This window comes from Triturus cristatus, chromosome 8, assembly GCF_964204655.1.
Source record: "Triturus cristatus chromosome 8, aTriCri1.1, whole genome shotgun sequence".
Taxonomy (NCBI): Eukaryota; Metazoa; Chordata; class Amphibia; order Caudata; family Salamandridae; genus Triturus; species Triturus cristatus.
This window is the reverse complement of record NC_140591.1, coordinates 225,201,464-225,228,822: the sequence shown is the minus strand read 5'-3', so window position 1 is coordinate 225,228,822 and position 27,359 is coordinate 225,201,464. Positions and strand designations below refer to the sequence as shown.

Sequence of the window (27,359 nt, the reverse complement as noted above, 5' to 3'; positions counted from 1 at the left end):
TTCAGAGGCTGGGGTTCCAGATCAGGACTGAGGTCTCCATGTTTCTTGAGAATGAGGATACAGTGAGTGTAAAACCCACCCTCTTATCACTTAGTCTGAAACCTTCTCATAGGTACCATTGGAGAGCAACAGCCATACCTCCTTTAACAAAATGTGCAGGTGATTGTTGGAAACCCGCTCTGTTGTAGGACGAGTGGGACCGAAAGAAAAGGAAGAGCTTAGCCATTATGAACGATTTGTAAGATCCACCTGTCTGATGTGATTGATCACCAACAAAAGAGAAAATGTTGAAACTTCACACCATCGGTTGGGCATGTCCACTAATGACAAACACGAGCAGTTTTGTGACTGCTGCAGCACAGGAAGAGAAATCTGAGTACGGATATCCCTGCTCGCCTGCCCATGGCCTCGAAAGGATGAGAGTGCCTGCTGTGCTGGTTGAGAAGGTTGTTTCTTTCTATACACCGCTATATACCTCTAGAATAGCCATTAAACTATCAATTAATGCATAAACTGTTTAGCAGGAATCAACAGCTCCAAAGAGCACACAGTAGCTCTACTTTTCTTAGAATCATCCATCGCAGAGTCTGCCTTCTCATCGAAACGGTGGGAGCCATCGAAGATCATGAGCATGTCAGAGGCTTTACATCACTGGAAAATCCTCCTGCGGAACGCATCCATGTGTGCTGATGAAGTAGGACACTAGTGCTGGCTGCACTCCCAAGGCCTGCATAGATAACATATTTGCCCATGTTCTGTCCATCATGAATCGCCCGAGCCAAAGAAGCCATAAGGACTTCTGGGACCGCAGACGTGATCTCACTTGCCATGTCTCAGAGGGAAAATTTGTAGAGACCCAGCAAACAAATAGCATTTACTGACTGCAATTGGTAGACTTGCAGAGGAAAATATGTGTTTGCCAAAAGTCACAATACCCTTGAAATTCTCTTTCCGGAGTAGTAGGAGTTGAGCTAGGAATCACTTTACTGGTCGAGGTCTGCATAATGAGGCTCTCTGAAGAAGGGTGCTTGATGAGAAAATCTGGATCCCCAGGCAACAGTCTGCGATGTTTGGCTACCTGCCTACTTGCAAGCCATAACAAGGCTTCGACTAAGTAGCCAGCAAAGTATCAGTGAGAGCCACATTAGAGGGACGCAAGGCCTCACAAGTAGCTGGCCCAGGCTCTAAGATCTCTATTAAGCCATTTAGTTTGGTCACCGCTGAGAGCATGATTACAGTGCCTCAGCTGGCCTCTGGACCACCACCGCAAATGAGACATTATCTTCCATTGGTGATCTAAGTGGTGAGCCAAGCTCTGCCTCAAGAAAGGTATCAAGCCTGCTGGTATTCTGTAAATCAATGTATTAAGCATCATCAGTATAGCAAAGGGGAAACAAGCTATCACCTACACCATTAACATATTGAGATACCCCCTACACTTGTATCGGATCAGAGTCTGAACCAAAAATATAAAGGGGCCTTTGCTAGTAGGTTCACTGTGGCAGACGCACTGGGTTAGAGTAAGGCTGCAAGATGACAGGTTGTGCTTTTGTAATTTTGTCGCATGATGTAGGTCAGGATGGAGCCAATGTTGGATCAGGGTCTGACTTTTACAAGGGCACTGTGTCATCTTCTGGAGCCAGTGGAACCATCATTGGTGTAGAAGGGACCATTGTGAACACAAGGACTAAAGTAGAAAGTCTGTACCAGAGTTGGTACAGCCCCGCTAACAGGTCAGGGATGGCTCTGGGGTAGACCCAATGGTGGCAATTAGACTATTGGCCCTTGCGGTTCTGTGGGCCCAAAGGCACGCCAGAGGGAGCCATAAGTGCATAGGAAATATGCACCAAGACCTTCTTGCCTAGATCTGTGGGGGGGGGGGGGGGGGGTCGAGGGCGTCCCTGGAAATTCAGGGCAAATCAGGACCGCCTGACGAATAGTTTCCATGACTGGTGACCTCGAAGGGGAGTGACTGACATGAGATGACCTTGTGCCGTCTCTTGGGAGTAAGTCACTTTCTTGTACTTACGTTTGGACTTGGACTTACCGGAGAACTCAAAGCATTAAGTTGAGCAGTCGTGGAATGGCCTCGAGACCAGCACTGGGTTTGCACCTTAGATCAGGATCTGGACTTATGCAAAGTCCACAATTTCTGTTTGTGTTCAGGAACATACAGATTCGTCTCTTTTCAATAAATGCCTCACACCAACATTCTAAAAGTGCACTTGAGGAGCATTCTAAAAGACTCAGGAAGGGAGGTGCAGAAACCAGTTTTTAGATTATAACACATCTCCACTTGTTCACTCTAAGTTGGCAGGGTATGCCAAGACGTGGGTCCCTTGCTCACTTTGCCACTGGATTCAAGCTAGCCTGGCTGATGAAGGGTGTTACCCAGAAACCGGTCCCAGGATGCTTGTTTCCAGTTCAGGGAAGACCTGGCTTGGCAGTTCGGGCTGGACTGTTCCCATGAGGCACAGGGTCAAGAGTGATTTGCATATAGTTGGGTCTGAACGGAGGTGGCAAAGTGAGCTAAAGAATGATGATGGATTCAACCCAGATCTGTGACTGGGGGATTGAGTCTGAAAAGTTTCAGCGCTCCGTCCATCATCTCCTTGTGTTTGCTTTTTTCTGTTTGTAGCCATAGCTGAAATGCAATTGTGTATACATGTATATATCAAACACAAGGAGATAATGCAAACACAAGGAGATGGACGGAGGACTGAAACTTTACAGACACTCACCCCCAGTCACAGATATGCCCAGACGTGGGTCCCGCGTTCTCCATGCCACTGGAATCAAGCTATCGTGGCTGAAGAGGGGTGAAACCCCGAAACCGGTCCTAGGATGCTTGTTTCCAGTCCAGGGAGGACCTGGCTTGGCAGTTCGGGCTGGACTGTTCCCATGAGGCACAGGTTCAAGACTGATTTGCATATGTCTGGGTTGAAACTGGAATGGCATGGTGAGCAAACAAACGATGGATTCAGGCCCAGATCTCTTTACTGGGGTGAATGTATGACATTGTTCTGCATTCTGTCCTTCAACTGTTCTTTTTTATATGTATATATCATCAGACTTCCTTTAAGTAGTACGCCATCATATGGAGGAAAGAGGTGCCACCCACACAGCATTCCTGTGGATCGCATTTATTTGTCAAAATACAACAACAAAAGTGCAAATAATTCAAAAGAGAGGGAAAGACTATACATGTAAAATGTTATCCTGTCACTATTTATTTGTGGCATGTAGTGCTGTAGATTCACATGCTCTGCATACTCCTGCTACCTAGTGGTGGTTTTCGACCTTTGCAACTTATTTTTTCACGAAGATGTCACAAGATCTGTTGTGGCACCATCCTTGGTCCACAATGCACCAGCACACTGGCTTCACCTCAGATTGATTCCTGCTCAGCAGGCGAATAGTGTAAGTGGTGTTTTCTGCTTGGCGGGCAAGTCGAGTAAGTGGTGAACAGTGTCTATGACAGAGTGTGCTGTGCACTATAAAGGAAGTGAAAGGGACACAGAAACATCTTTGATCATCGCTGGCATCAGGGGGAGGATGGTGGGAATCAGTGGCGTAACGAAAATGGAGGGGGCCCCCCTGCAAACTGCATGGATGGGCCCCCTTCTGGACTTACTCGGGAGCCCTCGGGCCAGGGTTCTGTGCTGTGGGGGCCCCTTAGAGCTCGTGGCCCCCACGCTCTGCGGGGGCCTTTGTTACGCCCCTGGTGGGAACATGTGAATTTACAGCACTAGAAACTAGGCTACAAACAGATGGTTACTGTGTAACATTTTGAATTTGTAGCATGTGTGGCTGTAGATACACATGCTCTGCATAGACATAAAGCAGTTCCTCCCCAAAGCGGTGCCTAGCAAGCCGTTGCTGCAGATAATTGAAAGAGTGTTCTTATGGGGGCTTGGCCAACCAAACCAGTTGATGTGCTAAAGCGTCTACATGATAATGCTTCCTGAAGGTGTTTTGCACTGACTAAGTAGCAACTTGGCTGATGTGCATATACGGGATGTTTCCCAACAAGAGCTAGGGTGGCCCCTTGGCCATACCACAAGAAGTCTGTCACAATCCATGTCACAATGCCTGCTTTAGAGATAGAGTGACCCCTGTGAGATTTGAAAAAGGCAAAAGTTGATTGAACTATCGATTCAGTAAAAATGGTCACAAACTGTGCACAGACGTTTATGGGATAGTTTTTTAATTTGCGAATGCACCGAGGTGCTAATTGATATGTTGAGAAAATACAGACTCACAGTGGATTGCAATTCGACGCACTTAATCAATATCCATGAGGTAGGTGCTAATTGCGGCAAAATACAACTGGCCAGAATCACACGGATGATGACCTGCTGGGGTCAGCAGACCTTAAAGGAAAACTGGTTGCGTTAAAACAAATTGAAAAGTTAAACAAACCTTTTATAGGAGTTAACAGGGGTCCCACAGACCACAGCCGACCCCCTAAAAAGTTTTTGTCAACATTCACAATGGGGAAGGGACCCCTTGGGCACCCCTATCAATTTCAAATAGGTTACCCATCGCCTCTGAGTTGGTTGTAAAATATTAATGTTATCCGACCAGATTTCTATTAATATACACGCCATAAGGAATTGGCATTGGGAAGGGACATCCTAAATATGCTGTTGCTTAATACTGATTTCTTATTGTTTTCTAAACCCGTTTGACATTTGGAAAAAAAAGCCACGCCTGCGCGCCGATGTTAGTTTCTTGCTTTACTCTTTCCACGCCCTCTGTTGCGGATTACACAATAATTGACGGTGCCAGTGTGCTGATGTCTAATTTGGGATCTTTTACATGGCAAATACACGTACGAAAAGACCAAGTAAGAGTCACACTGTGGCCTGACAAATGACTGGCGAGTGATTATGTGTGTCAAACCTTTATTGTACAGCATCACAATGGGTAATGCTGGGATGGTTGGTACGGAAAACGTAAAAAGACCAAAAGAACCGGAAGTAACCTTTAATAGTGCCCACTGCAAGCTCTTGCTATGTCGAAGAAAAAACAATCAAACATCTTGGCGTGTAAATGTTCTGTCTTGTGCATTCCACCCCAGGTCATACATTTCTTCCAGCAACTGGTGTAAACGGACTTCTTAAAATGGTCTCATTAATGTCTCATACCAAATCTCCTTTTGAAGTGTATGCTTTGTGCTGCAGCAGCATGAGTGGAAAGCAACAGCAGTTGACACATTTGACTGTGAGCTGCCCTGTGTAGCCTTAAGCTCTAATTCAGCTAAAAACTGAAGCAGAGATGTGAGACATACAAGGGATGAATACATGAGGGTTACATGCACATGGGAAGGAAGAAAGGGGATTTTCTATAGCCTTCATGTTTCTTTTCCTTGTCACTTTATGTTAATATCCACTAATTGGTAGTGTCCCCACGCAAAAGGAATGGGTGAGACTAAAAGTAAAATGACAACGTATTATATAGTGCTTTTACCAGCTATTTCTGAGAGCATACTGTACCACATGGAAGGACACACATACACCCTTTAGCACACTATATTATTTCACATTGGCAAAGCCAGCTACAAAAAGTATTAGTTAGGGCACATTCTGGTTGTCTAAATCATTGTGCTGCAGGACTTAAATGCTGTGCTCCAGAGAGATATTCTCATGCATTGGTCAATCGCTAAATGTAGACTCTGCACTGAAGTTTTACCCCATCGTAACCAACACATATTTTTCTGCTATTACAGGAGAATAAAATAGGCTCAAAATATGTCTTGTCAGCCTTTAACTGTAATTATTACGGTTACTCTTTAGTGATAACTTCTTGCTGCCAAGTAAAATAATGTATACATTGTAGGCAAATTAGGCAACCAGGTTTTTACGACGGGATTAAAGGCAGAATGAGGGACCCATGATTGGTAAGGATAGTCACTGTTTTCTTTTATTTTGAAAGGGTATGGAGACCTAACAGCTTCATAACACTAAAGAGACCAGAAGAGGAAGTTTGGCACCCGGTCAAGTCAGGATTAGCATCATAATAAAGTTGTAAAGTTTTCAGAGCCTCTAAAAGCAAAATTAGTCTGAACTTTCTGGGCTTGAGAGAGATCCTTCCAGTTTTGGAGCAGAGTGAGGAAAGGAACACCCTCCAGCTCGAGCCTTCTTCAATGTCAGAGTGAGACTGTGGGCCATCAGTATGGGGTTGAAGGGATGTGTTCGCCCAAATTTAAGGGTACCAGGTGGCACGAAAAGAGCTCAAAGCATATTTTTCTGACTCCAAGTGAGCTAATTTGTCAAGGTGCAAAAAGTTACCATGTAGAACTTAAAGATTTTCGAAAAGCATGCATGTTCCAATGTATGTTCTGACTAAATATGACCTCCAGTTGCAATAAAAGGTAGGAAATAGGCTAAAAACACCTGGTGCCCAATTTCTGCTGCTAGTTTCTATAAACAATGCACCACAATATGCTATGGTGCAGGCACCTGGTCAACAGCCCTGCTGACATCCTTAATTATGATGCATGTTTATTGCAAATGTAGAAGTGTTCTAATTTCTGCTTTTGATTTCCCAGCCCTTTATGTTCATGATGTTTTAAAAACCTTTGCAGTTAGAGTTGTGCAAGTCTAAATTAATTAAAAAGCAGCTCAAAGTGGGACAAAGACACAACAGTGAAATAAGGATATAGTTTGGGCCACTGGATTTAGTTGATTCTCCAGCCACTGCATTTCTGCACAATTCTGGATTTGCTGTAGTTTCCACACATTCTAACATCCTCTGTATTATTTGCAGATTTTAAGAAAAAAAATGTTTTTAGCTCACACAGATCAAAAGTAACTAAAACACTATCATACTTGTTGTCACTCAGTGGCAGACATTTTGTTATGCTTATATCGGTGTTAAACTTATAATAATGAGGTAGAATCTTGCCCATACAGTGTTAACATGCGAAAAAGCGTAAAAACAGTGAAGTAATACTGCTTATCAATATTTATTGCTTTGTATATTTTGCCTTTTTCGGACTTCATCATTTAGTCAACTCTTCTGCATGATTTGGTCCTACCTTGCTGCATAATTCCAGTGGCCTTGATATAAGACAAGAGAAATACCATGCTCATCAGATCCCAACACATCACATCAGATCAGGCCGGGATGAGGCAAGAGGAAGCTATTCATAAACATGCAAAGTACTCACTGGCCAATTATAGTACAGATGGCACATCTTGTAGGTGAGTCTCTGCATGTGATCAGGTTTCAGCCCGTTGTCATCATAGACTACGTTGTAGTATGTTGGATTAACTGTTCCTTGCCGAGCAACTTGACTGATGAGGTAAAAGTCGTACCTACAAGAAAGAGAGAGAGAAGAGAGAGAGAGAGAGAGAGCAATTATCCTGCAACTCTTAGCAAGGACACAGAATACCTACTCACAGAAATAGAAAAATCAATCAGAAGAGACAGACAGCATTAGAAAAGAAGAACCCGATTCTCAGATGAAGCTTCAGACCTTGCCTGGATCTGGTTTTCTGATATTGTTTTTCATCAAAGATTTCCAAGTTATACCTGTTAGTAAGCTTCTTATGTTCCCAGGTTTCTAGATGTACTCCTGAAAAACTTCTGCAAATTCAATTTGCAAAAATATGCACAAAATGTTTGCATGAGAAAATCAGCGGTGTAAATGCAGTTGTGATTTTTCCTCCCTAAAGAAAATATTTTGATCCATGCAGGGAACCCTTCCATAAAAGCCTCACCAACATAGATATGTTCCCTTCCTCTTTCCTCCCACCCCTGACAAGAGGAAAGCTACAACTTTTATCAGGATGAGAAGGAACTTGAGCTGAGTTTGAGAATTATTCACAAACTTATAGGGCATGTCTGCCCTCTAACATTCATCACCCATCCACCTCCTGACACACAAAACCTTTTCTATGAGTGAATCCTTGTGTCAGCACAAAGAACAGCAAAAGTGACAAAGTCTATTTAGGCATGCAAGTCAACATTTTGAGAATCGAGTCTTGAGCGTTGTTGTGGGTCACATGCAGACTTTAGACTAGGTTTTGACTACAACTATTAATGAAGACACAAAGAGAAGCAAAAGAGCTACAGACACTTTATGGTGTTTCGTTTCTTTAATGCAGTTTGTGCATCAAACAGTAAATTAATCTATGGCATAATTTTTCATTTATAGAATTAACTGTGACAGGACGTCACACAGATCACATCTAACTACACCATATTGGCTCAATATTGCACATTAATGGCCTCATTACGATGTGAGTCGGAAAGTCTCACATCGTAGGGTTCACTTTCGACTGCAGCATTACAATGCCAGCGGGCGAAAGTGAAACTGGCTGGTGATTCTGGCTGGATTTCGAAGGGCTCAAGGAGCCCGTCAGCTAGTCGGAACCGGCACATAATCCTTATAGGAAATCCTGTCGGAAAGCGACTTTAGGGCCCCTAGCAGGCCCCCTTCTCCCTGCGGCCTCCGGTTGGGGGCCAAAGGGGCACCTATAGTGGCCCCTTTAAATCCCTGCACTGTGTGGCAGGCACTGTAAGGTATCTGCCACGCGGTGTAGGGATTTGCACAATCTCCCATTGCACTATGGGAGCTTGTGCTATGGCCGGAGCACAAGCTCCCATAGGGAAAAGGGACGGTCGCATCGTAATAAGGTAGGGGGAACCTCCGACCCATGTTCGGGCGGTTCCCATATCGATACGGTGTTGGGCGGATGCAAAGTGAGGGAAGCATCACAGCAAAAAATATTTCAATGCAGTTTCTAAGGTGGAGGTGTCATCAGGGAAAATGGGAGAAGAAGGTGGAAATGGGAACAGCTGCAGGGAATATTTAGAATGGATTAAGCCGTAATTGCCGTACCATTTTGTATTTCTATGCAGCCATTTCGACCACATTTTGATAACATTTATCTTAGCTCCTCCAAACATAACTCAATAGACTTCAATTTGTAAAATGAAAGGTTCAAGGAGAGAGTGAGCGCTAATGGGATTGAAATAAGTCGCTGGCAGGTTACAAACAAAGCTCAGCAGTGTGTGCTCAACTCAAAAGATTCTCACTAGAATACACCTTATCATCAGTGGCAGGGCGCAGAGTAATACAGAATTTGATGCACATGGATGCGCACTGCACAAGGCATCTCAAAATGCAACAAATAGCTTGTGTCTTCGAAGAAATCTGTCTATGTGTGTGCTTTTTTACTATCCACCGTACAAGGGCATGCCCCTGCAGAGAACTGCTACATTTTTAGGTATTTGCAACCAAAGGGAAAGACATTGATCCCTATCTACATCTGCGTACCAGAGGAAAAGGCAGTACAATAATAGTCCTGTCCATCATGTAATGCTGGTGGAGCCGGGAAGGCTGAGAGCATTTCTTGGCCTTCCCTTTTCATTAAAATGAAAAAATGAAAACAACCTGCACTGGAATGGCCACGTGGCCTGTGAGGTCCTAGAATCCCTGCAGGACTTTAAAAAGTGAAAAACACACACTACCCTGTAGGAAAATGCTCTACCAGCAGGTGGATTTGGTTGCAGTTTGCCAAATGCCAAATTTCCTGAGCTAATGCAGAGAGTTAGGGGAGCGGGTGCCACCCTGTTTATGCATGTAAAACATGGCTGTCATATTGTCTCCTTCCAATAGTCCCATCAATAAATGTGAGAAATGCCTTCAGAGCTTTATCAATGGCTAGAAGCACCAGGCAGTTTATGCAGCAGCCCTGGTGCTGAAAGGTCCAGAAGCCATAAGGGCTTCCCTGATGGCTAGAAGTACTAAGTAGTTTATGTTGCAGCCCTGGTGCTCAGAGGGGTCCAGGTGCTTTTGACAGTAATCTCGTGGAGGTGAGCTCTGCACCTTACCCTACTACAGGTGCATAGGTGGTAATGGTCACTTATAAAAAGGGGTCTAGAAAGGGCCTGCCATCCCAAGGTTGTTGCTGTTGCACCAAAGCAGAGAGTGCTGGTCCCTGGTCAGTTCTAACACTAGCTCCTCCCAGTGCCTTTCTGCTGGTTGCCACTGCCGTGAGAGGCACTCGTTTAATGGCTGCATGGTACAATCGCTATGTATGATACCATCATTCCCAAAAGTTAAATTACAGTTCAAATAGTGATGGAATAGTGTATCTGAAAAAGAGGCAGCAGCTGAATGAATACCATCATCCTCTGTTCGTTGGCGTATGCTTTGTCTGTTACCACATTTAGAACTAAACTAAGGTAGGGCTAAATTGTTTGCTGCTGAAAAGCAAACCTTTTTGCATTAATGGTGAAGCCTAGTCTGTGAGCAGGGTCCCTGCTGTGTGAGTGTGTGCTAGGCACTGCCCTTTGCTGCACTCTTAATCAGCCAACTGTTTAAGTAAGGAAACTCATGTATGGGATTTTTGGGCAGGTGCAATGCCACTATCACTATGCACCTTGTAAAGTCCCTTGGCACCCTAGTGACTCTAAAGGTCAAGACCTTGATATGGTAGTGTTGTCCACTTTCCGTGAACTGAAGGCAATAGTGATGCGATAGTTGGATTAGATGTAAAAGAGCACATTCTTCAGATGCAGACCTGATTAGAAGTTGCTTTGGCGTAGCAGCGGGATGATGACCTGCAAGGTGACCCTAATAAAGTGTTTGAAGAGGATCACTTCTATTTGTAGGAGGTTGAGGATCAGCCTGAGGGAGCCGTCCTTTTTGGGAATCACAAAATAGAGGTAGTGCGTCCCTCCCCTGCATTGGTCTTTGGTGGCCTTTCCTACAGGCGCTTGTACCGCCAGAACGTGAAGATGGTCTGAATTTATTAGGTGATGGTGTTGTGGGATTTTGGGAGGGCTTTTGTGGAATTCGAGGCAGAACCCTTCTCATGCAATGGAGAGGATCCATTGATCTGAGGTGATGTTTTGCCCCCAAGCTATGAGGTTGCTCACTTTTCCCCAAGCAGGTGTGATGTGCTCGGGGGAGGAGAGAGAGAGTCTATGTTTTACAGCGAAGGACCTCATGTGGAACAATCTGTGCTCTTTCCACATCCGTTTAGCATGTTGTTTCCTCTCTTGAAGGTCTTAGGCTGCGGGGTCCTGAAAGGAACGTTTGTACTATTGATCCTGCACCCCCTGGCTTAAGTCCTTCCCTGGTCTGCTGCTTGCGAAACACTGACTTGGGACTGTACAACGCCCATGGATTTGGCAATGTTGGTGTCCTTAAAGAGTTTTCAAACATCTAGTCTACATGGGGGCCAAATATATGCTCGGCATCAAAAGGGATGTTCAGGAGGTGCTGTTGCACCTCAGGCCCAAAACCAGACATCCTAAGTCAGACATTCCTGTGCAGAAGAATGCTGGTGTTAACTCCCCATGCAGCCACATCTCCTGCATCAAGGGCACATCTAACATTAGCATGACTGATGACTGATGGTTTTCCCCTCAGCAACCAACTCCTGTCCTCTTTTATGATGAGCCTCTGCTAGGTGTTTTACTAACTCACAACAGTTCCTGTGGCTAGACTTCTAAAAAGAAAACTAGTTGCAAAAGTCCAGGCCTAACACTACATGGCAGACACCACTGAGGAGTTATGGTTAGGACCATGTCTCCATAGAAAACCGTTTTTTCCTATTAACGTTAGTGTAGTGGTCTAGTATTGTAGGTCTTGCTGCTCAGCCAGAGTGGAATGTTGGTGCATGATTAGAATGCAGTGTTGGAATGCCTGAGTGGGAATCAGTTGAGGACGGGCTGAGCAGCAAGTGAGCTGCTCCTGGTGGGGCTCCCCCTTTGGGACTTGTCATCTAATTAATAAAGCATTATTCATATGCTACACCTCGTCTACTTCCATTAATTCCATCCTATTTCATCTGGCGACGATCTGGAAGAACCTGCCTGTGTTGCCTTCACTGACGGAAACTGAAAACTGAAATTATCTAAGGTAAAGCACCTATTTTGAAACGGAAATCTACAATTTTAAAAGCCTGACACCAGGGGGCCCCACCAGTGACCAACATCGGTCGCCCGCTGAAAGGTGTCAGGACTTGTGATTCCTTCCTGCAACCATCTCACCTGCACTGTGCCAGTTTGGCAGTTCCTGAGTTGTCAGTCATTCCTCCGTCAAGCCAAGGTCAAGTGAAAGCTGTCTGAGGAGAATTCAGCACATTTTGAAAATCGGAGCGGTAGGAGAGTTCAACTGGTAGAGAGTGAACTGGCAGGCACGAGAACAATCTCTGCGTTTAGACAGGTCGGAGGGCTTTGTATTTGATTTGTCACTGGCAGGAGTGAATAGATGGATGCTGCCACCTACTGGATTTAAAAAGAACTTTGATTCGCCTGAAAGTGTGTCTCCGTACTTCTTTTTACAAGTACTGTTTGATCGATCCGAGGAGTGAAACTGACTAATTTACTTGGCTGTGGTTAACGACCCGGGTGAGCAGTTCGTCTACGTATGCTGTTTGGGCATTTTTGGAGTCATTGTCCGTGAGTACTTTGGTCAGCTGTGTTATTTTTATTCATCGCTGTGGAGCACTCTAGGGCTGTTAAACCGCCATCTCTGTTTGAATTTACCACGAGCTATACTCCGTGTGCTCGAGCTCACCTGCCTCTCCTCGCGTGACGTTTCTTCCTTCATGATGTTCGGAGCTGCTCCTGGACGCCTGTGTGCACTGACACACCGTGAGCCACCCGGGGCAGCGTCAAGAAGCGTGCCGCCATATTGTATTTTCACCGGAGCTCTGCATTTCTGCTATGCTTTCTTTCAATGTTCACCCTGTAGCGCTGCTGTTGCCAACCACGATTGTTTTCCGTTTTGGGGGACAATAAAGTTTTATTTCAGTGCAGCAATAGGACATTGTACTCGGGTTTTTCAAAGACCTGCCTGCTCTGGTGAGTTTCGTTTTTTTTATGCCAAGACCTATTTGTTTCACAGCATGGAGGTGAAGCGTGTTATAAATCACATTGGATATCCAGTGACAATTTCAGGATGCGGACAGTCTCGCTTATTTTCTGCAAGCAACTACATACATCTGTAGCAACGTTACGCACCTTCAGAAGAACGCCTAATTCGTAATTCGTAGTGAATTAATCTTCATGATTGCATTGATGTATTTGTCATCGGCTAATCTCTAAAGGAAAATGTTATTCTTTCTGGTTCTGGGGTTGTTATAATCAGTAGTTTTCAGGCTGATCTAAAAAGTTAATTCAACCATTCATTCATTGGCGTGACATATTTATTTTATTTAAAAAGAAAAAGGAATAGAAGTTATTTATTTTAAATTTACTGCAATATGTTCTATTTGATTGGCATAACAGTTTTGATGTTTCATAGAGATATTGATCCGTTACAGGTTTCATTAAGGGAACTTTTTATTAGTTTAGGTATACGAGTGAATAACCTGCAGTAACAAAAATGTTCATCAATTGAGGTATGCATTTCCAGCAAAGTTTGTTGGTTCTTTATGTGTAATTATTCCCTCTTAGGTAATTTATCTGTTTCAAGTTTCAGATGGGAATGTTTATTAGTTTAGGTATACATATAGCCTACTACAGTCAGTAACGGAATTTCATGGTACGCATACATTGCCTGTGTCGTTTCGCTTGTACGTGGATACGTCACATACGTTTTTACAGTATAGAATTTTATTCATCCGCACAGAAATTTTTTTTTCATTATTGAAGTATGCACTTTTTCATAGCTAATTAATCTGTTACAAGTTTCCTAATGGGAATTTTCATTAGTTTAGTACAGCTAGTCTGCTAAACTCAGCCAGTAACAAGATTTTCATGGTACACATACATTGGCCGTGTCATTTCACTTGTACGATGAAATGTCACATAAATTATTTCTGTAAGTTATTTTATTGAACTGCTTGGTTATAATTTTCATTTATGATGGTACACACTGTTATAGCCTTTCGGCTATGTGGTTTTCCACCGTTGCGTGGATTTCTCACCTTTTATTGTGTATCGCTCACAGTGTTTTCTGGCATGTTTAGTTAAGGGGTTGCCATTTAGTCATGTGATACTCTCTTGTACGTGTAGATATCACCTGCTGTGTTTCTACTTCCCTACTTTGCTGGATTTATTCATCCACTGTGTGTAGAATCTACGGCTTCTTTAATTTTGTGACAGTGTGTGGGTTTCATTTCTTATGTTGGTTTCCACACCTTTTTCTGTCACGTTGGGCTTATTTTATAGTTCAACGGGGTGCTGTTTTCAACCTTCTTAATATCTTCTTTATCTGTCCTACTTTTGTTCTACCATTTACTATTTCTATCCTTCATTTACTCAGTTTATGGGGATGAGGCATGCTATGTTTTTGCTCTTAATTAATGCAATGTGTTTTTAATGAATTATTGCATGTCTTTTTCATTTAGATGGAGTGTTAGCAATTTTACCCTATGTTGATTCATATCGTACTGTACTTATAAAATTCTTTTGTTTCTGTTGAAAGGGGGAAGGTGATGTAGTGGTCTAGTATTGTAGGTCTTGCTGCTCAGCCAGAGTGGACTGTTGGTGCATGATTAGAATGCAGTGTTGGAATGCCTGAGTGGGAATCAGTTGAGGACGGGCTGAGCAGCAAGTGAGCTGCTCCTGGTGGGGCTCCCCCTTTGGGACTTGTCATCTAATTAATAAAGCATTATTCATATGCTACACCTCGTCTACTTCCATTAATTCCATCCTATTTCATGATGTAGTGGTCTAGTATTGTAGGTCTTGCTGCTCAGCCAGAGTGGAATGTTGGTGCATGATTAGAATGCAGTGTTGGAATGCCTGAGTGGGAATCAGTTGAGGACGGGCTGAGCAGCAAGTGAGCTGCTCCTGGTGGGGCTCCCCCTTTGGGACTTGTCATCTATTTAATAAAGCATTATTCATATGCTACACCTCGTCTACTTCCATTAATTCCATCCTATTTCATCTGGCGACGAGGATGGGATTAGTGCGATCTGACAAGGACTGATTGTGCTGTTGAAAACTCAAGAGGAGCCCTGAAGGACCAAGCCTAATCTGTCTTCAAACCAGGACAAAGAAGTGGACCCCAAGGGTCACAAGGCTGACCTCCAGTTCAATCTACAGGGACATAACAAGATACCTTGCATGCAACTGCCCAGCCTACAGTTAGTTCCAGCTGGACCTGGCCTGGAGTCTGCTGATGGTCTCTGCTGGATGAGTCCTGGCCCCCAAGTGTTGTTCCTGAGATCCAGGAACCCTATGCTGGGTCTGGGTGGACTTCTCCTATAATCCCTGAAAACCTGAGACTTGGAAACCTTTTTGCCTGAAGACCTCAGGAGGACAGGACAAACCTGTGGAACCAATACGACCAAGGTGCGTGGCTGCTGACCTAAAGATTTAGTTTTCTCCCGAGCTTTCTCCCGACCTTTTCCGCAGCAGCAAATCCGATTCAGCCAGACCTCACAGAGAAGGTATCTGGCCCCGTAAAGTCCTTTTTGGCTACAGTGTGCAGCCTTGCCCCACTGGAGGAATCAGAGGTAAAAAAAAAGTGGCTAAGAACAAACAAAGAAATCTTCTCTGGGCGAATGTATTAGAAGTATTCCACTGGCAAAGGAACTTCCTTGGGCACAATTTTAAATATCTCCCACTCAGAGCTTTCCAACCAAAACCCAACAGCTTCACAAGGACATCATCCAATGGCTATTCAACCTCATGAAGCCCTCTTTGGCTACAGCTCCCTCAAGATAAATTACTGCTTTGCATTGTGACATCTCCAGAATGTGGTCACCTGTCTCACAGTATAGTTTATTCATAGATATTACTAAGCCTCACCAAAGCCCCTGCAATCTAGATTCAAATAAACTTGTTTTAAACTCCTGATACTTTACGTACACATCCCAAATATAGTAATTTTAATCTCATAATTGGTAAAGATAGAATAAGAATGTCTCAATTAATTAATTTTCATAACAATATGTAGGCTATGTAAACTACAAAAGTGATTTTCTCAATAAGAGCACTACATGTCTTCTGCACATCTCCTTTGAATCAATGCACTGTTATCAAGTATATGTCTTAGATACTGCACCTCTTCCCCTCCTTCCATATCCATATGAACACTGCTCTAAGATCAGATCTGTAAGTAAAACTAATTACTTCTACAAATTAATTCAGTGTGCATTTAATCCAATCATAAAGTTGTGAAACATGAGAAGAGAGGCAGCTGCCTCAAGCTCAACTCGGACAAGACCAAAGTCCTCACCCTGGGGCCCAACACCTCCACTTGGGAAGACTCCTGGTGGCCCGCTGTGTTAGAACACCCCCACACCCATGGACCACACACCAAACCTCGGCATCATACTGGACTCCTCACTCACGATGAACCACCAGATCAATGCAGTCTCTTCATCATGCTTCCAAACTCTTCGCCTGTTACAAAAGACCTTCAGATGGATCTCATCTGAGGCCAGAAAGACAGTCACCCTTGCACTCATCAGCAGCACACTCGACTACGACAACACACACACCTACAAAGCCTGCCACAACACTGGACCAGCATATCTGAACCACCACTTCTCATTCCACGTACCCATCAGAATCCTCCGCTCCGCTGAATTGTCCCTTGCCAGTGTCCCTCGGATATGCAAGATCACGTCAGGAGGAAGATACTTCTCCTAGCTCACCATCAAAACCTGGAACGCCCTGTCTCTCCACCTCAGGCTATCCCCGTTGCTGATTCAATTCAGGAAGGAGCCCAAGACCTGGCTCTTCGACTGGACCTCAGCACAAATCAGGACCTGCAGCCCCCCCAGCCACCCTCCCAGCGCCTTGAGACCCTCACAGGTGAAAAGTCACGCTTAACAAACACTGATTGATTGATACATAACACTACCTTTGCTGGCTGCTGTTCTCCGAAGATGCTTAAAAAGCCTTAGGATTTCATAGTGCATACACTCTACTTACCATTCAGGGCGAGTTGCTTCACTGTCAACAATAGTGCCAAGTGGAGGGTTCTGCAATTGTCTGTTTGATTCTGCAAAGAATCGGGGTATACATCTTTTTCTGACTACAATCACAGATAATTTTGGACTGAAAAGAAAAAAAGAAACATTAGCAGTTTACACATCTGGACTATCAAAAAATAAAATAAACAACTTTAACTTTGATGGCACACGACATGCTACTACATCACAGATAATACAGTGGTCAAAGTAACACAAAATAAGTGACTTATACTGGCTACTGTATTTCTGATTGAAACCTGTATCTTCCTCCAGATCCATCATCTATAAATAAATATGAACCATTATTAAATGGGCAATGGATGATGTCAAAACACCTCTGTCCGTGAAGCGACAATCACTGCTAGAATGAACTATCAGCTCTATACTTGCACCGTCTCACACTTGTGTTGTTAGGTCTGCCTAATTTCCCCACAGAGTGAATAAAATAAATGAATAATTTTTCTAGTTACCCTCCACTCTCTTTGGATTGGTTTTGCTGACATCCCTGCACTGAGACTGCCACTCAGTTTTGTAGAATGTATTCTTTTCCCTACAACACCTACTGTGAAATTGGTTAAACTTATTTGGATGATTTAAATTTCTATAAAGGCTATGGTGAACTGACACAGGAAATGGTCCAGTGACATGGAAGCTAGTATATTTCATATGTGGTCTGGAGTGTTTATTTATACCCCCCACATATGACTGTAGACTATGGGTGCAAAGGACGTCACTGTGTCTTGGCTAGGTAGCAGTTTTAAGCCACTGCAGTGACACACGGTAAGGGAAATTGCCTGGAGACAACTAATTTTTACTTATCAGCTAAATTACGTCCAAGTAGGTTCTGTAAACCAACAGAGCTTGGTCCGGAGTGTATAAAAGGATGGGGGGGGGGGGGGGAGAATGAGGAGCACATGCGGTCCCATTGACCACAGGTACCAGCCGCACCAGCTCTTGGTCCGTCACCAGGAGTGCCCACCCACTTTCTCAACGTGCCCAGGGGTGCCAGGATCAGAACTGCTCTGTGCTCCAGCAGCATGGGGAAGTAGAACGCAGAGCACACTGGGCCGCTGACCACAGGTCCAAGTCACACCTGCTCTTGCTCCATCACCAGGAGTGCCCGCACACTACCTCAATGCGTCCGGAGGCACCAGGGTCAGAACTGCTCTGTGTTCCCGCAGCACAGGGAAGAAGAATGAGGAGTACACAGGGGTCTTTGACCACAGGTCCCAGCCACACCTGCTCTTGCGCCATCACTAGGAGTGCCCACCCACTACCACAACACGCTCAGAGGCACCAGGATAAGAACTGCTCCAAGCTCCTGCAGCGCGGGGAAGGAGAACGAGGAGCATACGGGGGCTGTTGACCACAGTTTCCAGCTGCACCTGGTCTTTCTCCATCACCCAGAGTGCCCGCCCTCTAACTCAACGCACCCGGAGGTGCCAAGATAAGAACTGCTCCATGCTCATGCAGCATGGGGAAGGAGAATGAGGAGCACTCTGGGACACTGACCACTAGCTTCAGCCTCACCAGCTCTTGCTCCATCCCCAGGAGTGCCTGTCCACTACCTCAACGCACCCGGAGGCACCAGGACAATGACTGCTCCATGCTCCGCAGCGCAGGGAAGGAGAACAAGGAGCACATGGGGCAGTTGACCACAGGTCTCAGTTGCACCTGCTCTTGCTCCAGTGGCATAGCAAGGAGGATGGGGGGGTGTGGTTCGCCCCAGGCGACACAAGATTTGCGGGCGGTGGTGGCCTCCCCCCTTGCCTGTGGTAGTTGTGGGACGGCCGCTGCAGGAGTTGCTAGCATCCCCCTTAAATACGCCCACCGCGGGGTGGCCGACGCAGGGACTACCATGGGCAGCAAAATGTCTACCTACGCCACTGTCTTGCTCCAACACCGAGAGTGTCCATCCACTACAACGTGGTCGGAGGTGCCAGGATAGGAACTGCTCTGTGCTCCTGTAGCATGGGACATGCCTGGGCCAAGAGCGGGCCCGTCTGCGCCTGGACGACACAGGGCTAGGCCCCCCTCTAACTCCTGTATTGACTGTGAGTACTGATTTTTCCCTCAAGATTGCCTTTACTTTTGTAGTAACTCTAGCAGGACCTGGGGATCTTTCTCACATGCCCAAATCTCCTTTTCTGTCCATTTCCTGAGATAAGTAAGCGAAAGGGAAATGCAGACTCCACAGTGGATAAAAGACCCAGAGCCCAGCATACCATTTTAAATTTCCTCAACAATGTAGTAGGGGTGTGTCCTTCTCTTAGATCAAAGACTAGCATCAATTGTCATTATACATAAGCCCTGCAAACCGGCTACCGATTGTGGCTCATATAGGCCCATATCCTTAATAAGCTCAGAAGCCAAGGTGTTAGCCAAACTCCTCGCGTCACGCCTGATCACGGTTCTCCCCTCACTGATCCATGACGACCAATCGGGGTTCGTACCAGGCCGTAACACCGCTTTAAATATCTGTTGTGTTCATAACGTCCTTGGCAGATAGCCATATGTACAGGAAGACGCGGTTATATTGTCACTAGACGCTGCCATGGCGTTTGATTCAATAGAATGGCCCTACCTCTTTGAGGTCCTAGCGAGGTTGGGTTTTGGTCCTCGATTTCGACAATGGATGGCACTGCTGTACACGGCACTACTGGGGCAGGTTAGAGTAAACAATCACACGTCACGTACATTTGCCTTGCAAAGAGGGGCCATACAGGGTTGTACCCTGTCCCCCTACTATTCGCGTTGACCCTCGAACCACTAGCACATTGGATAAGGCGTGATGTCTTGATACGTGGACTGCGCTGGAGTGAGGATAAGAAAGATAAAATTTCATTATATGCTGACAATATCCTGATCTATTTGGCATCCCCACGAGCCTTAATTATTAGCCTGCTAAACGTCATTACCAACTTTGGGAAATATGCGAGATACACTATCAATTGGTCCAAATCGGTACTTTACGTTTTGTGTGGCCCCCACCTCAACTACCGCGTGGGTATGCAATTGAAGTAGCCACTGACGGTTTCAAATACTTAGGGATCTATATTACGCCCGACCCAAAAACATTTTATGACCGTAATCTTCTGTGCCCCCTCCGTCGGCTACAAGATGATGTCAAACACTGGAGATCGCTGCCCTTATCCCTCCTGGGAAGAGCGGCCCTATTTAAAATGCTTGCACTCCCTAGATTTTTATAAGTGCTCCAAAACTGTCCATTCCCAATTGCCAACACCTACTTTACCACCATTGAAGGGGAGATCCGCAATTTATTGTGGGATGGAGGGACACCTCGCATTGCCCTGACAAAGGGGTGGTACGATGGAGGAATTGCCTTTCTGGATTTGCGCTTATATTACTGGGCCACACAACTAGTGGCTACTAACCACTGGATCCATGGCTCCCCGTCGAATCCGGTCTTTCATTTAGAACGCTATCAAACTGGACTGGAGGGCTATTTAGGCACCCTCTAGAGTAAGACTCAAAGGGACCGGTACTTGGGACCCATATTGCAAACGGTAACTATTTGGCACCAGACCAACAAGCGCCTGGGGTGGGAGAATAAACTTACAAAAGCCACACCGCTTTGGTCCTCCCAATGGCTGGGTCTGCTTTATCATCAGGCAGCATTCAATAAATGGGACACTATTGGTATTACTAATATAGGGGACCTAATGCACAGAGACAAACTTCTCACCTTCAAGGAGCTGCAAAGCAAACACGCCCTTGCACTGGGCGAAGTATTTTGATATTTACAGATCTGACATGCACTTCTCACCAACATTCCAGACCTATCCTCCTTACCAGACTCTTACCCTCTAGAGGACGCTTGCTTTCGGAGCCACTCCAGACAAAAGCTGCCTCCTGCACATATCGGAAGCTTTGTAATAACCTACCTGACTCCTTTCAAACTCTTCGGGATCAATGGCAGACAGACATAGGGCCGCTAGATGACGACGATTGGCAGACCGCATTAATGTCCCCATGGGAAACGGCGATAAATCATGGCTTTCACCTTATCCAACTGAAAATCCTACATAGGACCTATTTTTCTGGTGTACTCCTGGCCAAGATAGGCAGCCGGGCAGACACACTATGCCTCAGAAGATGTGGTCAAGATAGTACCTTCTATCATATCTTATGGGACTGTCCTGCTATACGCCCCCTATGGAAGAACGCAACCAAAAAAATGAAGGACACACTGGGCAAACAACTCCAATTGTCACTAAGGCTGGGAATATTGAATGTATGGGAGGCCACCGATTTGACGGAAATTGAGCAACAATGGGTGGCATTGGGATACCTATTAGTAAAAAGGGCTATAGGAATGCTATGGAAATCTAATAAATGACCTTCTACAATAGGATGGGTGGCGGAAAAGGATAGATGCATGATAGCAGAGAAGGAGGTTTACAAACTACGAGGTTGCCCCAAGAAATGGGACAAGAAATGGGGGGGTGGATCGCCTTTAGAGGGGAGATTTGCACGTCACCAACTGAAGACATGGCGATGCGGAGAAGAACAGAAAGATAATCCCCTAACCGCCTAATTTCTGTAATACATGACTACTGAAGTATTGTAATTCATCATATTTGATTTGTACTGTGATATCGCAATGATGACTCTGTGCTTTTGTTTTAATAAAATTGTTATATTAAAAAAAAAAATGTAGTAGGGGAGCTATCGGAGGATATCACCCAGGTGAAAGGCCAGCTGGTCATATTTGCTTTGAATGCTCCAGTTGCAGAAGAGTGTGCAAATGGCCCTTGTGCGTCCTTACCAGCACTGACATTACTTCTATTGGGTGCTGGTCCTAAGCCCCGGACGGTTACCCGATCTGAGGTTATTGTCTCTTTGCCCTCCCACTCTCAGTTGTTGCCCACCCAGTCATTCCAGTCACATCTCCTAGTTCTGTAAAGCGAAGTAAGGAACCACCGCCTCTTCCCTGCTACCTTTGTGGGTCAAGCTACCAGGAAATAAGTCGAAGAAGCCTGCCCCTTGGAAGTCTGTTGTGGCTTCTGCAGTGGGCCCTCTGAACTCCTCCATGGACATTGCTCGTATCATTTCCAATGCTACGACTGAAGCCGTGTCTCCTCTTGCTAACCGCTTAGCTAGATTAGAGGACCGATTAAGAAAGGTAGAAAGAGGGTTGACTGATGCTGTTAATGCGCTTGAAGAAAGACAATGAAAGGTAGCGGGGTTGGTTGACGTAGTTAAATGCTTAGAGATATCTGATGCTATATTTAACCTTCAAATGGCGCCCTTAACTAGTGACCACTCCTAACAGGCCTCCAACTCTTTAGCAGCAGGGTCACCTCCCTCCCCAATCCAAACTGCACTTCGGTATCCAGCTCAAAAATATATATACACCTTTAACTGCTCTTGATGAGCAGGATTTACTTTTTCCACTAAGACATGCAGTCAGATGGACACCAGGGGGGCTGCGATCTCTGGGAGGCCTCTTAATTCGCTTGTTATACTTAGCTGGAATGTGGCCATGCTTTCACAACACAGCAGAGCTAAGGGTTGGCTGGTGACTTATGTAAATTTAAGCCCAGGCTGTGTAGTAGAGCAAATCCCCTCCTTCTCGTCCAATGCTTTATAACTTTTCCTCAAAACATAAGTGTTTAATTATTAATGTTTACAGCTCTTCTTCCTTTGTTGATCCTTTGGAGACCAATTGAAAAATTATTTTGGAAGGCGTTTTTCAGGCCCAGTCTTTTTCCCCCTGGATACTGTTAGCTGGAGATTTTAATATTCACCCCTGCTCACTTTGTGTCCCTGACAAGAGAAAAGAAGCCTGCTATGAGGACACTGACCGGGTCCATTTTGTTCACTCCAGCCAGTGTGATAGTTTCAATTTTTGAATATCAGAATACAACTTTATTAACCTCCTTTCTAAGTCTGCGTATAACTCGCCAGAGTTGGTGCCGACTTTCAAGGGAAAAGTTTTGAATTCCAGTATTGACTATTTAGGGAGTGGCCTGTTTGCTGCCCCTTTTATTTAGATTCAAGACAGACTGGAATGATCACGGAGATCAAAACCTGCTTAAGGTGGAATTTAGGTGGCCTAAGTTAGGGGTGTAACACAGGCTCCCGCAGCCCCCCGCGGTGCGGGGGGAGGGGGGTCCGAGCTGCAGGGGACCCCCTCAGCACAGTACTTAGGCCGAGCGCTCCGTGTTAAATCCGGAGCGGGGGGCCCTCAGTGTATATTGTAGGGGGGGGCCCTTAAACTTTTGTTACGCCACTGGTTAAGGGAAAATAATTTTAACCTGTACAAGGAGCCACTTATATGTAAGGAGCAGGATCGAAGAATTGACTGGGGCAAGATAGTCCTGGAGAATTTTCTAAGGGACCTTCTTTGGTTGCAAATAAAGGATTTTGAAGCTGATCTACAATTAGACCCTCCAAACCAAGTCTTTTTAGACTCTTTCGCTAACATTTATAATGAAATACAGTTGGTATAAAAATGGGATATACTCATTTTTTTTTTTTTAATTGTCCTCGTAGTGAAAAGTTGGGAAAAGCTGTTTGTCACTGTGTGGGCCAAATTACATTTTCAATGAAAGGGATGATTGTGAATGAAGAACAATTTTCATAACTCCGCTTAGGAAAATAGCAGAAAATGTATCCAGGTATTTCTCATTTTATGTTGCAAATTTAATTCAATGATGAATGTACACAGTTTTTGACAAATGAAGTGAAAAATTAACTTTGAAAAAGTGCAGTTTATGTTGTGTTAACACAAACTGGAATTAAAACCAGTTTGGCTGGCTGTTGGCACTCCAGTGGCTGTAGTTAGCATCACAGATTAAGTGTAATTAGCCGTCCTTCAAGCAGAAAATACAACTGCTTTTGGGAGCAAGCAGACTGATGTGATGTAAGAAACGACCACTTATGAAAGATAAGTCAATGAGACGGAACAAGCACATAAAAACCTTTCCTTTCAAGTGGTAATCCCAAACAGGGATCTCAGGAACAGAAATCATTCTGGTGCACATGCATCAAAATAGTCAAGTGTGATTCTTTAATTGCGATATTTAAGGAATAGCAATTAAAGAATAGCTATTGCCTATGCATGTAGGAATCGCAATAGAATTTGCGATTCCTACACATTTCTTAATTGCGACTCGCATAGTGCGAGTTGCATTTAAGGAATTGCTTCCCATTCATTACTATGGGCCTAAAGGCTCATAGGAATAAATGGGAATTGCATGCGCAATTTGCGAGTACCCAATAGGTATTCGCAAATTGCGCATGCAATTTCAAGGGTGCAATGGTGCCAAAAGAACACCCTGTTGCACCCCTGAAATTTCAATGTATCCACATGTTGCGCACACACATGCCCCAAGGGCATTTTTCAAAGAAATCCCAAATTACCATCAATTTGGGATTGACGGTAATTTGCGATTCCTATTTGCAAAATCGCACATTTTGACTGGTTAATGCATTGCATTTAAGGAATCGCAATTTGCGATTCCTTAAATTCAATCGTAATTTAAGTAATCTCCAATCACTGGCTAATTCATGCAAAAAAGAACGACACCACACCACCACCTCCACAGCACACTCCTAGACCTGGAAGAACGTCTACAAATAAAAACAATTAGCTGACTGCTGATTAAAGAAGACTGAAGGACTCCTGTCCAAACTAAAGGAATGGAACTGCTCTACATTTATATTTAGGCTTGCATTCTGTTGCTACAAGAGGGATACAAAAGGAAGAAGACATCCCTCCTCTGAAGAAGATTCAGATGGCTAGTAGTGAGTGGATTGTAGTTGATTGAGAGAGACCTGTTGTGCCAGAGAAGAGTCCTGGTGCCTAGAAGCCTGCCTTGAGGACCCGGGCTATAGGAAAGGCCAGGAATGGATAATTCAACATCAGAAGCTTTTTGGACTTAGTTGTGTTTTCGACTGGGAAAAGGAAGCTTTCACAATTGGTGGGCAAGATTTCCACGTTCAACCTGCTCCGACATTTTTGCAGTAAATAAAAAAGTTGGCACTTGGCCTTGTAGCTAAGGCATCTAGCACTTCTGGAACCCTGACCAGCTACTATGTTCAGCCTTGCCTTTGCTGGAGGGTTATGACAATCAAAAAAAGTGACCAAGCATGAAGATAAAATGTGGGACCGAGGTGAGGGAATAAATCCACCTTTGTCACACTTTGAGCCTTTGGAGCCAGAACTTAAGGGCTCAGTAGGAGCCCAACGATGATGTAGAGGTACACTTGTTGGCTTCACTATCCTGTCATGCTGAAACATGGCTGCCATGAGTTATGCAAATTTGTTTACAACTGTGCTATGACATATCAGTGTTTAATAGGCAGGTAGGGTGCCCATACGAAATGCATAACCCAATCTCTACACTGAAAATACCTACCACGCAAGGCTCCATTACCAAGCTGGTGCAAGGCATGCAACGCACACAAATGTACTCCACTTGAAAGCAAACATCAGTTTCCAGAAAAGGTGTCTACCACACAGACTAACTCATCAAACTAATTTTGGAAAAGAACCCTCCCTCCTTGCTGATATAACATGACCTATGGGCAAGAAAGATGCCAAGGGGGATGTGCTGGCCAATTTGATCACTTACCATCATCTTCAGCCACTTGAAAGAACCCAGCATTGTATACATCCTTTAATGTATCCCCTTTGCTTCTCTGCACTTTTCTTTAGTTATAAAGTGGATGTTGGGAGAAATATTATTCCACAGCAAATGGCGATAACATCCACCATGAACAACAGCATTAACAGCTTTCATGGAAGTGGTTGCTAAAAATCGTACACAGGTTTCTTGATCTCCTTTGGGCCACTGTAGTGATGATCGAATCTAGTTTGGAGTGGCGATGAGGCATACTGCTGCTGAGTGTGAAGTCACATACTTCGCCAGGTGGGTAACTAATGGTTGGAGCTTAGATGGGTCTTTCATCCATATCAGCTCCTCCATTAAACATAGTCCAGAATGGGATCTATTTTACAGACTTCCTAAGCTGCTCCTTAAAATCATAAAGAAAGTGTTGTTTTTTAACAGATGTCATTGGTTGAGGGCTGGTGGAATAGCCAATGAAATGCTAAATGGTTGCACACTGCCAGAGCCATCGACAAGTTAAATGCAGACGGGGCTGCCATCAGCACTGGATAAGCAGCTAGGTGTTTGGATGGATGAGGTTGTCAGACCATTCATCAGTTGCAAGACTGCCAACCAAAAGACTGCTGAATGTGCCATCGGTGGCAAAGGCAAGGAGGAGAGTTGGTTGTGAAGGAGCTGGTGGATCTGTGGCCGTAGGTGCTAATGGAGAACCGGCCGATGTGAACGCCATCGGCACACCAGCAGAAATATTTACTGACGGTTTCTTCCTTGTAGTGGAGGAGAAGCCTTCTGTTAAGGACAATTTATGCAGGAAAGTTGTCAGTGTCTGAGGAGCTACATTTCTGCACTGAGTGCTCTGAAGATTTTACAATATCTTTTCTCAATATGATATCTTGGGATAATAGATTTTCTCCGTAGAGGGTATGTGGCCAGGTACTTTCTTTGAAAATTCACTGAAGCAACTCCAGACGCTTCTTCTTGTGCCTCCTTCATAGAAGTGCTTTAAGAAACACTGAACACAGTATCCTCGCCTAATAAAGGGGTATCCACGTTAGAGTAGGTAACCTTTTTATGTCCTGGAGAAATAAGTCAAGTCTCCTTTCTCTAACAGGAAAAATCATATAACATTCATAAATTGGTCACATGTTTGGGAAATAGGCAGTACCTGCACTATTTGTGTGGGTCATCAACAAATATTTTCTGTTCATTACACAAAGCACAGGCCTTGAAAATTGATTTCTACCCCTTTAAAGAAGTGTTTGCCATAGTGTGACAAAAATCAACCCCTGGGCCGAAACAGAAATCCCAGAAACAACTCACTGCCAATGTGCAGATGAAGGTTAGCTTGGTTCCAGGAAAAGAGCAGGGACCCCCTCACTCTTGACGTGGACCCTCACTCTTGACGTGGAATACAAATCTGACCTATAGTGCATCTAAGAGCTCGGCACATTCCTAACATTGTCTGACATTTGGGAAGTTTCAAATGAGGATAATGTGCTTCTTAACAAACAGTAATGATATATCTAGAAAAGGTTCTCCTATTGTAACAGCGAGGAAAGATCAGATACGTATGTACATACAAAGACAATTACATCTTTAAAAACATCTGATTACTAATCACAGGATCTAGCACACAATGTGCATGGGATTTGCATCCACTAAAGATTTAAAAACACCATCTTTTGCAAACAATTTTTTTGACACAGTTTCCAGGTTGGTAGAAGCATAAAACGTTACTAATGTTGAATTGTATAATATCATTCAAATATATATATTTTTTTTTTTTAATTTTATTTTGACCTTTTAAGACAAAGTAAACATACAGCTGTGTTACAAGGAGCGCCATTGCGCACACAGA

The 27,359-nt window shown here is 44.4% G+C and overlaps 1 protein-coding gene across 2 annotated transcripts in view; it reads right to left on the bottom strand.

Moving 5' to 3' along the window:
• Window positions 1–27,359, bottom strand: part of PIWIL4 (piwi like RNA-mediated gene silencing 4) — a 370,970-nt gene that overhangs the window by 8,337 nt on the left and 335,274 nt on the right. For both annotated transcript variants that reach the window (XM_085621407.1, XM_085621408.1), the window contains exons 19-20: window positions 16,861–16,986; window positions 7,175–7,322 (exon numbers count right to left, since the gene is read on the bottom strand). In XM_085621407.1, the coding sequence (XP_085477533.1) occupies window positions 7,175–7,322; window positions 16,861–16,986 (274 nt within the window). The remainder of the gene's footprint in view (window positions 1–7,174; window positions 7,323–16,860; window positions 16,987–27,359) is intronic.